At 43.9% G+C, this 13,718-nt stretch overlaps 1 protein-coding gene across 2 annotated transcripts in view; it reads right to left on the reverse strand.

The window, feature by feature from the left end:
• The window catches only part of Adamts17 (ADAM metallopeptidase with thrombospondin type 1 motif 17), a 309,925-nt gene that overhangs the window by 140,233 nt on the left and 155,974 nt on the right, over positions 1 to 13,718 (reverse strand). For both annotated transcript variants that reach the window (XM_087901254.1, XM_087901253.1), the window contains exons 9-10: positions 4,194 to 4,334; positions 1,565 to 1,715 (exon numbers count right to left, since the gene is read on the reverse strand). In XM_087901254.1, coding sequence (XP_087757380.1) covers positions 1,565 to 1,715; positions 4,194 to 4,334 — 292 coding nt within the window. The remainder of the gene's footprint in view (positions 1 to 1,564; positions 1,716 to 4,193; positions 4,335 to 13,718) is intronic.

A 13,718-nucleotide genomic window follows, 5' to 3' on the forward strand; every position in this document is an offset into this window, starting at 1 on the left:
AACCCCTCAGGAGACAAAGCGACCACTGTGCTCAGGTCTTTGCTGGGCATTTTCTCCTTCTCCACTCCAGGGTCCTGGAGCATTTCTGTTCCTTCTGAGTTCCCAGCGTCCTCCCCAGGACCTACCTGTATGGTTTTCATACTGATGTCACACTGTCTGTATCAAGGGTCCCTTGAAACCTGCTCTCCCCTGACTCTTCAGTTCACTCTAGGGACTGGAGACTGGGCATAGGACGTGGCTACAGTAACAACAACCTTAAGCATGAATCAGTGCAGTGGGTGACGGTGAGCATCAGGTACCATGACAGGAGCTGGGGACAATGGAGTCCTGGGACTGAGGAGAGAGGATTCAGGACCACATTGTGGGTTGTTGCTCTTGGAAGAGTCAGCTGATAGCTAGCACCCGCCTGGCTCAGAGGCAATGCCTTCTGTGCCCCTAAAATGACAGGCAGCACCCAGCTGAGAGATGCTGGCTCAGTGGCCTGAACCAATTCACATCTAAACTTGAAGCACTCAAAAGATACCATAGCATCTCTGGGTACCATGACATCTTTGGCTATCATAGGATCTCTGGTGTTTCTGAGAGTCTGCCCCCACCTTCATCCCTGGGGACTTTATTCTGGAGGTAGCAGATAGACCTCATTCTGGAGGTATACAGCTGTTGGATTCCTGCATCTGGAGGCTGGCCAGTCTACTGCATATCTTCCTGGGGACTACATGCCAAGCACCACCTGGGCCCCTGATTTCCCTAGTATGTTTCTGGTGTCACACAGTAGCCATACACAGGTCCTAGAACATTCCTCTGGGCACTTTCCATACATAGAACTGGCCAAGCCACAGGCATCACTGTTTGCAGGACAGTGAGCCAATCTATATTGTGGGGGTATCCAGATTTGTCTCCAAGCTTTTGCACTGTTACCTATACACTAGTCAAACCATTTGGCATGATACCTGAGCTTGATTTAGTAGTATTGTCTGAAAGCTGGAAGTAGATTCTAGAGAGTTCTGGCAAGGACTAATGGGGCTCATGCAGGCTAGGGCTTTAGGGTCAATCATATGGGCACTGGTCAATAAGAGCTGACTGTGGATTATTATTATTTTAAAATTAACATGTCACTTATTAAATTCTCTGCATCTGATACACTCCAATGTGAACCAGTTTTTAGCTCTCTTCCTTAAATGGGTGGGGTTTAAAAATCAAGTGACACGGTGACATCACAGCATTTATAAGAAATGTGACTAGATTTCCTTCGTCACAAAGATTTCAAGTTAAAACACCACACTACTACTGTCAGTACCCCCAAAGTAGCCCCTTCAGAGTGACCCACATGCAGGGCTGTGGTTGGACAGATGCTCGCAAAAGCACGTGTTGATACCATCACAGACAGTTATACGTTATACGGGGCACACCTGTGTGCCCATGCACACACCCTCACGCCTATACATATACACGGTCACATGCATATCGGTATCTGAGATAGCCATGACCTCCAGCAGAATCCAGACCTGCAGAGGGGCTGCTGGGCTTGTGTGATTCCTAAGGCTGCCCTTCCCTGCCTGCTTACCTCCATGTTCCTGCAGAAGGTAGCATTGGTGCCAAACAGAATCTGGCACTGCTCATTGGCGCTGTAGTGCATGCCGGGCAGCTTGTGTGGAAGGCGCAGTGCATGCTGACTCCTGGGGTCAGTGATCAGTAAGCAGGTACTGACTTTGGATCTGAAAAAGCCAAGATGCAGGTCAGTTTCTAACCGTAGGAGCCCACCGTGGTTCTGATCCTTTCAGTCTCCCGAGAAGGATGTGCTTCGGATGATTGACGGGACGAGAGCCTCGGCATTGGACACCTGTGCCACCTTTTTGGTGTGTCTGTTCTGCTATTATATGGTTGAATGTAGGTCTCTGCTCTGAAGGCAATGCAGAACTGGGCACTCACTAGGGCCCTAGGAACAGCTCTGATGAAGCAAGTGGGCTTTCTTAGTGGGGTTGATGAAAATATTTTTAAATTAGAATTCTCTGAATCCTCTTAGAATATGACCTTGAGCAAAAGTTACCATGAACAAAAAAGAATGCAAGTTAGGCTATTTTATTTTAAATAAAATTAAAGTTCTGATTTCTGACACCATGGAGTATCTTTGACGGATTGCTGGGCCAAAATAAGTATGTCAGTCTTGATGTCGCGCCTGACCATATCTTCTGCTATCACAGAACAGAAGCCCAGGATCACTCAGTCAAGAAGTTCCAGGTTTCAATTAGGAAGGGAATGTCCATTTACAGTGGGAGATACATGTTCCCCAGAGGGCTCTGTTAGGAGATAAAATGCTCAATGCTTTACTTCCTATCCTTAAGGCAAGGTAAATGAAACCAGATACTTGCCAAAACTCTTGAAAAAAGGATTCAATGTATGTATGTATGTATGTATGTATGTATGTATGTATGTATGTATACATATATAAACGGGTATGTATATATGTATATAAATATATACACATACATACACACATATACATACATATACACACATACATATACACACATACACACATATACATGCATACATATGCACACATACGCATATACACACATGCACACACATATACACACATATATACACATACACATGCATATACACACATACACATACATACATATACGCACATACACACATATGCACACACATATACACACACATATACACACATACACACATATACACACATACACACATACTTACACACATATATAGACACATACACACATACACACACATATGCACACACACATACACACATAAACACATACATACACATATGCACACACATATACATTCACACATACATATACATACATACATATATACACACATACACACATATGCACACACATATACATACACACATACATATAAACACATACACACATACATATACACAATACACACACATATACACACATATGCACACACATATACATGCACACATACATATACACTCATACATATACACACATACATATATACACATACACACATATATACACACATGCACACACATACACACATATGCACACACATGCACACATATAAACACATATGCACACATACACATACATACATATACACACATACATATACACACATACACACATATACACACATACACATATACACACATATATACATATGTGCACACACACATACACACATACACACACACACACACACACACACACACAGAGCTGAGGCTAGTCCACAGCTCCCAGGCTCAATCACAAGGCATCTGCCACTAATGGGACCAGCACTATGCATCCGAGCAAATGTAGCATCCCGTCCTGTCACCCTGGCCCTTTTGGGTGACATGGAGTGACATCAGTAGCTTACAACATTGCATTAGGAGTCTGTGATTACAACACTTAGTGGAAGAAGACTATCTTAAAACTAGTAAGTTCATTTATAAACCTATTTCCTAAACACTTTTCCCATCCCTAGGGAACATGAAGACCTTTAACCACTTCAACCCACATTCCCTGGATCCTGTTAACAGGGAGACCCACTGACTGACTTCTATTCCCACTTCAGGTGGATTTACCACAACAAAGTAGGGGAGCGATGAGGACCCATGCATCAACACTGTAAATACAGCCCTAAGATCAGACACCAAGGGGCCAACAGGTCTGGATCACAATCATGCTTGCTTTTACAAGGGTCTAAAACCAAATTAGAAATTGTTCCACTAAAATCTGAGAACTGAAAAGTATAGACATTCTGTAGGGAGAACAGACTAGTGAGAAGCATATCCCTTCCCCCATGAAGGAGGAAAGTGTGCAAACCCAACCCAGCTAATTCACTCCCATCAAGGGAAGCAGCTTCAGCAAGCAACAGGTTCTCACAGCAGCCGAGTTGTCCCAACAGTGGTGTCCACTTGTGGTCAAAGACCATCAGAGAAGTGCAAGTCAGAGTCACTGGGTTGACATTTCATTCATTTAATGACCCCCCCCCCCCTTACTGGACATGCAACAGCATACCAGTTACAACCGCAAGCAGAGGCCTTTGCCCATTTTAGGGCACTCTGCACTGGCCACCTCCCAAGCTGGATGAGGATTCATCTAAAGAGTCACTTCTCACACTGGCTAAGTTGCCCATCTTTGGTCTTTTGGCAAAACTTCGAGTTATTGATGTTACAGAATGACTCAAGGACTTACTTGAGAAAGTTCTCGAGGTCATCTCGACTACAGGACGACCAAGAGAGATCGCTAGGGTTTCGACCTTTCACCCACTCTCCCGACATGATGTGCGACCGGCCAGCACAAGACGAGTGGTCATCGTCGTGGTTCATTCCCAGGCTGCTCAGAGAGAAAGAGGGAGAGTGGGGCGCGGTGTCACACGTGCCTCATTGCTAGGTCAAGTTTAATCAGAGAAAGCCCAGAGAGTGATGGAGGTGATAACGTTGTTCCACTGCAGACCATAGTCAGGTTATACACAACTGGGGTGGTCTGTCTACAGAAGGCATGGGAACTAAGCAAAGGGAATTAATGATGAATGAAGGGATAAATTCTTAATCATGACAATTAATAGCAAGTACAATAGCTAATAAAGTTTAGTTAATAAAGATAGTTATTAAAGTTTCATTTTCTGATGAGCTGGCCTAATATCCCACACTAAGTATCATTCTGTTAGTGGTCTAAAGCTTTGGATGCATTAGAAATGAGCCATGGTTTGCTGAGAGCCAGTGGAAAACACCAGAGATTTGAGTTCTTGAAGATTGTGGCTTCAAAGCTTCAAACTCAAGAACAACTGTATTTTTGCTATCTTTCATCTCTCTTCATGTTTTTCCTTATTTACTACAAAAAAACAAAACAAAACAAAAAAAACTTCCCCATTCATAAGAAACACGAGAAGACCCATAATGACCCCCATGCCTCATCAGCTCACAATCCCTGGGTACCACCAGGTACTGTAGTACTGTCAACTTCCTTGGAAACTGTACCTGAGGAAGCCTGTGGGGTACCTCTAGATGGGAGTCTGACCTGAGCAATGACCTTAATTTATCCATATGCCCACATTGGGGTGAGCTGAGGTGTAGAGCACACAAGCTCTGCTTCCTCACAGCTCCCTGACAATTTCCAGGAGAGAAAGCCAGTGTGCTTGAGGAAGCCATTTGTTGTTGTTGTTGTTTGTTTATTTGTTTTGTTTTGGGGGTAATTGTAGAGAAAAAAATACAACCACACATTTTGATCCATTCAAGACAATTAGATGCTTCTCAAGTGCCAGGGAATGTGTCAGAAGAAGATGGACAAAAGATGTCATTGTTAGCCTGGGAGAGGAGATCATGACGAGCAGGGGTTCTGGTGCTTTCTCTGAGCCCCAGTTCCCTATTGCCTCTCAATATCCCCCTGCTTGCTCCTTCATGCTGAGGGCTCCCCAGGAGGTCACACTATGCTTTCTGTATCCCATTAGCTACTGCTACACATTTGCCGTGTAGATGTTGCCCTGGCCTGATCCCAGCCAAAGCCATATACTCTGGAGAATATACCGCCTGGTGCTCAGGCATCCTGAGTCTTAGGCTAGCATGGTTTATGCATTTGTTTTCACCAGCTGAGGATGCTTCACTGAATTTTCCAACCTTCACGTACCAGTGACACCCATTACCTCAGACATGCGATTTCATGTTGTATTGAGCATTGAAATATGAGGGTGAAGGTAAAGTTGTTTCCATAAAGACTGATGTGGCTGGTAACTAAAATACATGGCTACCACGTTCTATGGCAGAACAGTAAAAGATGGAGAAAATAAATCACACACATCCGGCCCTAGACTGTGTCATGAGAGGCTTTACTTTCCTGCTACATATAGAAACATACATAGGAAAGAGACTGGAGTGATTGCAGTGGTAACTTGGTGGTAGAACACTGGCTTAGCCCATGCAAGTCCTTAGGCTCAATGAGAGAAAGGGGAGGGGAGGAAAGAACAAGGAAAGGATATTCTTAGTGAGGGCTTCTATTTCTGTGAAGAGACACCATGGCCATGGCAACGCTCATAAAAGGAAACATTTAATTGGGGAGCACTTGCACTTGAGGTTCAGTCCATTATCATCATGGTGGGGCATGGTGGTATACTTCTCCAGGCATGGTGCTGGAGAAGTAGCTGAGAGTTCCACATCTTGCAGGCAACAGGAAGTGGTCTGCCTCACGGGGTGTGGCTTGAGCATATATGAGCCCTCAAAGCCCACCTCCACAGTGACACACTTCCTCCAACAAGACCACACCCACTCTAACAAGGTCACAGCTCCTAGTGGAGCCACTCCCATTTGGGGGCCATTTTCCTTCAAACCACCACAGGGTAAAAGAAAGGGGGGGATGGGAGAACTAGGTTCATACTTGCATTAAGAGTATACTAGCATACAGGAAGCCAATAGTGAGTCCCAGTGGGCAGATACCCTGACCAGAAAGACTTGCCTCTCAATCACAAAACAGGACAATACAAAACAAAACAAATAAATATCGAAACATTTGCTAACAAACTGTAACACAATCTTCATGTTTTATAAAGTTTAAGTTAAGCTGTTTAAAGCACCTAAGTATACTTTTTTTGATTCTTCTCTACCGGGACCAGTTTTCCAGTTAACTGGTCAGCTGACCAGCTTATGTTGAACCCAAGAGCCAGTGCTGCTTCCTCCTGCTGCTGCTGGCCTCTCTGCCTCATAACGATGCTCTTTACAGAGCTCTGGAGGCTCTCATGGGGGGGGGGGGTCTCCTCCCACCTAACCCAGCCCTCAGCACAGCTACTCATCAGGACTGGCCTCTAGCAAGGACAGACAGATATTTATCTACTTGATACTGCATATTGTGCCCAAAATATCAGATACCTTGTATTTGTGACAGGTGTAATTAATTTCATACCGAGGCAGGATGAGAACCATTATCTACCCCTCCCACGTGGGCACCGGTTTCCTAAACATTAAGGGTTAAAGAAAGACATAAGAAAAGATTGGATAATTCTGTCAAATGAGAAAAATTTAGATATAGGCCTATATATCTAAGGTCATTTGGTTGTATAACGGGAATTCTATCTTTCTTCCAATGCAGCTATTCTTTCTTTTTGTAAAATAGTTCTTTTCTGGTGGGCAACAGAACATGTTTGCTTGTGTGTGAATATATAGGAAAGCAACCTTCAGATAGCTTCACATAATAGGCTTCCTTCTTTTTGGGGGGTTACTTCTTATTTATTTTTTAATTTTTGTTTTGTTTTGTTTTTTGAGACAGGGTTTCTCTGGGTAACAGTTCTGGCTGTCCTGGAATCGCTTCATAGACCAGGCTGGCCTTGAACTCACAGAGATCCGCCTGCCTCTGCCTCCTGAGTGCTGGGATTAAAGACATGTGCCACTACCGCCTGGCTAGTTTTTATTTTTTTAAGACATGGTTTCATTTTCAAGCACAAGCTGGCCTAGAACTCAGTATATATAGACCAGTTCTGACCTTGAACTCACAGAGATCCACCCACCTCTGATTCTCAAGCATTGGGATCAAAGACACAGACTGTAGTACTCTGCCGAAAGTCAATGAACTTGACACAGTTTTATTTTGTGTTGTTAGGGTTGAGCCCAGGACCTTGCACATGGTAGGGGAACCCTGACTATGGATCCTCACTCCCAGCCCTGAGGTTTATTTCTTCTAAACTTTTTGCTGTGGTGGCAAGAGATTTTAACATTATTTATTTTAACTTCCTAGGTATTCAAGCTAGTGGTGCCGACCACATTCATGGGCGATGCAGCAGCTCTCAGACCTTACTCGCCTTCCATCATCGAAGTGCATGCTGGACCCTCCACACTGGTCACCACCATTGCACTCTTATATCATAAGTGAACTCTACAGTCCTTTTCCTTCTGTGACTGGCTCACTTCATATAGTGCATTAGTTTTCAATCTTCCAAATGCTGCAACCCTTTAATACAGTTCCCTATGTTGTGGAGACTCCCAACATAAAATTATTTTTATTGCTATTTCAAAACTATAATTTAGCTACTGTTATGAATTAGAATGTAAATATCTGGTATGCGATCCCCAAGGGGTCATGACTCACAGGTTGAGAACCACTGACTTAGCACAACATGAGAGTTTTATTTCTATAACACACAAGCAGGTCCTGTAAGTCAGTTGCAAAAAAAAAAATAATAATAATAAATTTTTAAAAGAATAAGAAAATCTCCTAATAATCTGAACTTGAAATGAAGCTAAAGATTCAAATAGTGATTTCTCCAAAGACAATATATAAGTCATCAGGTCTGTGAAGAAGATGCTCTCAATGGCACCTGATTTGCTTCAGGAGGGGCTATCATATGTGTGTCATGCTGGGGCCAGTGGCTATGTAGGTGTGGAGTGCTTGGAACCCCTGTATGTGATGGCCAGGATGCACGACAGGGTATTCGCTGCTATGGAAAACATCATTGAGATGTCTCAAGAAAGCAACATAGACCTACCAAACTACTGTATGCTCCAGCAGTTTCACTTCTGAGTATTTATCCCTCCAAAAAGTAAAACCCTGAACAGGTGGTCCTGGGTCATATAAGAAAGCAGGTTGAGCAAGCCAGCAAGCAGCACTTGTCTATGACCTCTGCTTCTCTTCCTGTCTCCAGGTTCTTGGCCTATTTGAGTTCCTGCCTTGGCTTCTCTCCGTGACGGTCAGTGATAGGACATGTAAGTCCAGCAAATCGTTTCCTCCCCAAGAGACTTCCGGTCATGGTGGCTATCATAGCAGTAAAGAGCAAACCAAGACAATTGTAGCCCCACATCTCTACATGGCATGGCCGCCAGAATCCCAGGCCACAGTTTGCACCTGCGCACAGGTGGTGGTCACCTAGCCTGTCGCCATCCCTAACAAAGGCTCAGGATGTTGTTCTGTTCCTTCTTTGTAATTTGGAGGACGCCTGAAAAGAGATGTTAATTCGGCCTACATGACAGAGCTGGCATACAGAGCAGGAAGATAGGAAGACCTGACAAAGACGGCATAGGAAAGTATGGTTGAAGACGTGGACATGTCCATAGCCATTTACCTGGTTACCTAGGAAACAGAATGCTAATGAATTTCCCCCTCAGTTTATGTTTTGGTATATAAGGCTGTTTGGAGAGTAAATGCGGAGGAATTTTCAGGATGTGAACTCAGGATTTCATGAGGGATCACTGAAAATCTACGCCCCCCATAAAGTCATGTAAGTTGTGTCTTTAATCCCATGCCTCTCCTCTTGTCCGGAGAAATAATTTAGGGTCTGGGCTGGCACCGGACCCCGACAGACAATATCCTGTGGTGGATGAATGGGCAAACAGAATGTGTTCTTTACATACAACAGAATACTACCCAGCCTAAACAAAAGATGGACAGGCAGGAGGATGTCTCATGAGTTCAAGGCCAGCCTGGTCTACACAGTGGGTTTCCAACACAACAACAAAGGAAATTCATCATTTTGCCTGTAAAACATGAATGAACTCTGAAGACACTATGCTAAGTAAAATCCATCAATCACTTTTTCTACATGTTTATCCCCCACACCCCCGCTTCTCTTTCTGCTTCATACTAAGTTTTGAGGGAATAAAATGGAGTTTCACGTACACTTAACAGAGTTCATAACAGTCGACCACCTTAAATGCAATATAGTCTTAAATAAAGCTGGCCATACCTTTAATAGGTACATCTGAAAACTTTGACAGACCTCAGCAAATAAAATGCCTCATTAAAAAAAAAAAAAAAAAAACAGTTCTAGCTTCTCTTTCATAACGGCAGGTTTGACTACCGCACATGACTACAGCTTTGGCAGGAGAGGGTCTGAAAGGCAGGTAAATGAGCAAACGGAGCCCCTGTGTTAGTCTCCAGATGACTTCCCTGAGGACTCAGATCAGAATCCAGAAGCCCGGGCTTTCTAAAAACATTAATGCTCCCTCAAGAGGCACAATGTTCCCTTCTCTCTGTGTCATGTTCTCCAAGTATTTTCCTTCAGTGCTGTGTAAAGGCGATGCACCTATCTCCTTGTTTCCAGAGGGAAGAGCATGTTAATGTTCAAGGCAGGGCACCTGGTGTGTGATGCAGACTAACTCTGGGGACTAACTTAGGAGCCCCAGTTACCTAACTCACTTGCCTCTGATACACTTCAGATCCGCTGAGAGAGAGGACCCCATTCTCATGGTACAATCTCAAGGATAGAACACCTTGTCAGTTATAGCATGAAGAACACGGCAACTATTACCACATTTGACATCTCTCAACTACACTTAGTCTTGTCTTATTTTCAGAAATGGTTAAATCCCTCTGGGAACCTCGGCTCTGCCTATAGGAATTCCCTACAGCCTCTCCTCTACCCCTCTGTCAATCAGCCCACAGCACCTTCTGCCTCATGTACCAGGTGGGCCACAGTCCTATGGAGAACCAACCCACCGGGTAACCTGCCCTACCTTTGCCCTCTGCCAATCACCTTGGTCTCCCCAGCAGGTGTCTCCCAAGCAACCCCCAGAAGAATTTTCTTTCTTTTCTAATAAGTAATGCCATTGGAAAGAAGTTACAACTAAAGAAAAAATTATGCAGAAAGATCAGCCAGACCCAAAGTTTACTCAACTCAACGAACTTCTATACAGAGAATCCTGCTATTTCCCTTTAGGGAATATACCCACAGAATTGTAAGAGTCAGATCTTACAATAGGCTATTTGCACCCCCATGTTCGCTGTTGCTTTACTCATCATAGCAAAGACGTGGAGCCAACCTACTTGGTCTCCAACCAAAGGAAAAGACAAATGAAAATCTGTCACATCTAGAAAATGGAATATTTAGCTCTAACAAAAATTGAAATCACACATTTTCAGGAAAATAAATGGTGAATGGATTTAGAATGTATAATATTAATTGAAGCCATACAATCTCAGAAAGAAAATAAAGTACATGTTCTCTCTCATATACAGATCCTACCGGTAACATATATGCAAAAAATGAACATGCGGATATAGTATAACATACGGAAATAAGAACAAGAAAGTGTAGGTTAGATCATACAGAGTGACTGATGCAGGTGATGGACATGGATTTGTCTTGGGCTTTTCTTTGTTGCTGTTGTGTGGTGGATACGTATACAAAAATATATTTGACAGATGGGTTTTCAAGCAAGGATACTGTTTAGGAATACCACCAAGGACAGCTGAGCCCTTGATCTCAACCCCAGGATGAAGGTTTAGCCCAGGACCACATCCCACTCTCTGTGGTGATTAAGTCAGCTATAAATGAAAGAGGTTCCTTGGCCTTCACTATCAGATGGTCCTGGCCAGGAACCCTGGACCATCAGGAGACACACAGGTTGACTGTACAAGCACTCAGAGACGGTGCCGTCCACAAAGCCATGCTCCCCACAGCAGCTCCCTCCAGGAGCAGGACACTTGCTGTGGGCATTTCCCTCTGCGGGGCCTCAGCAGTGGCCTTCCCGAAGGAATGTTCTAGTCAGCAGGGCCAGCCAAGGGTGGGATTTTTGGCTTTCTGGGGCTTGTGTCTAATATAGCTCACACTCGATCTGGCTTGAAAGGTTCAAATGCTAACTAAGTGTCTTACAGTTAGATGAACTGGCAGTGGGCGGGTGTCCTGTTCCTTGGGGGTTTATATAAACTACTGTTTAGGTTATTTTTAGTTTAAATTAAAGATTACCTGACTGAAAATTCCATGTTATTTTAGGTTTGTGTTCCAGGGCATGTATTATTTCTGGCAATGTTATATTTAACGAAAGTGTGTGGCATGAAGCACGCAGTCCTTTCAAGTCTAAATGACTGTGAGGTCAAGGGCACAGACGGATGGGCCTCGTGTCACATATGACAGACACGAGAATAACAGTGACTTTGGATGGGTCTTATCTTAAACAAAATAACACACCTTGTCTGGATTTGCTGCAAGAAACTGCAAAGCATAGCATGGAGGGGGTCAAGAAAGAACTCCCATAATGCACCACACTACTCACCTCCACCGGAGACTGAAGCTACGGAAGGAGATGGCTAGGTGTTCTAGACTTGCCGTGTTGTAAGCTTTGGATTCAGCTGGCTCTGAGCTGACCTGTTTTTCAAAAACTCTTGAATTTTTATGGAAGGTAGCAGAGAAATAGGAGTCAGGTCTGGCCTTCCCTAAGACTGTCTAGGCTGGGGCAAACAGATGCTTGAGGAGGGATGAAGAGCCCAGAGATAGCTCTCAGGGGCACAGCCTCTCCATAGGGGATCAATAGCATATTGATGTTATTTGCTATAATAGGGAGCATCACGGTGGGTGAAAATGGGTATTAAATGTACAGTCTCTCTCATTGAAGCGGGCAAGACATGACAGAAGACACGAGGTATATGAATTGTGCCTAGATCGGTATTGCGTTTTTATACACATATAAGGCAATCATAGCAAGTAGGATTTTAACTCTAACTTGCCAACCTTCACCTGATCATGTTGCAACAGAGAAAAGGGTAAAGAGGAAGGACAAAGAATGGAGGATTTGTCTATCCTCTCTCCTGGTTAGCAACACCTCTGCACCTCAGTTTCATCGTCCCTGACTAAAAAGGGGTAGCCATAGCTAGATAGTCATTTAATATAAACTTGTCAAATGCTCTCTACTAGAAAGATACTTCCCTGAAGTGCATGGTACACAGAGATCACCTTCTAATGCAGCGTTCTCGGAACCAGATACCCTGTACATCAGATATTTACATTATGATATACAACAGCTGGAAAATTACAGTCATAAAGTAGCAACAAAATAATTTTATTATTGGGGGTCACAACATGAGGAAGTACATTAAAGGGCCACAGCATTAGGAATTCTAAAGAAAAGGGCTTCCTAGGGCATGGTGGCTATGAAGGAGACAAAGACTTTATTCATTTTAGGCACATTCATCCATGAGAGTGAAGGAATTAAAGAGCCTCTGAGCTGCCAACTGAGGTGCCTCAGGACATTATAAAACAGGGGACAAGTATGTCAGCTTAGAAGCAAGGATCAAGGTGGGGCTGAGAGACGGCTCAGTGAGTAAAGTGTTGTCATGCAAGACTGAGGACCTGAATTACAATTCATAGCACTCACGTAAAAGCTGGGTGTGGCTGTGCACCTGTAACTCCAGTGGGAGGGAGGGCAGGAGGATGGCTGGTGCTTTGCTGACTAGCCAACATAGCTAAAAACAAAACAAAACACACACACACACACACACACACACACAAATCCAGCAAGTGCCAGGTTTAGTAAGAGACTCTGTCTTACGGGAATAAAGTGAAAAGTAACAGAAACAGGGCAGTAGACATCTTTCTCTGGCATCATGCATGTGTGTGCAATGTATGTATGTGTGTGTGTGTGTTTGTGTGTGTATGTATGATTATGATAAACTGACTTTATGTCATTCTTTATTAGTTTCAAGTTCACCTAGATCTAGCAACTTGGTTCCCAAGAAGCTTAGATTTAACCCCCAATGTCAACCGCTGGATCTCTCAGCCAATGGGAAAGGGGCTAGTCGTAAAGCTGGTTAATTTATTAATTACCTAACACTCAGAATGTGGTGGAAATCTAAAGGCACCAAGGGGCATAGGATGGAACCCACCCCCAGGCCCATAGCTTCCAGATTCTGTACTCTCCTTATTGGTGCAGCCTTTTAATGGGCATGGGAATCCAGACCCCAGAATTTCCTGTCTCTTCAAAGGCCAGCGAGGAGGGGAGGGGATTACCTGACAGCGGGAGTGGCTGC

This window comes from Myodes glareolus, chromosome 24, assembly GCF_982192425.1.
Source record: "Myodes glareolus chromosome 24, mMyoGla1.1, whole genome shotgun sequence".
Lineage (NCBI taxonomy): Eukaryota > Metazoa > Chordata > Mammalia > Rodentia > Cricetidae > Myodes > Myodes glareolus.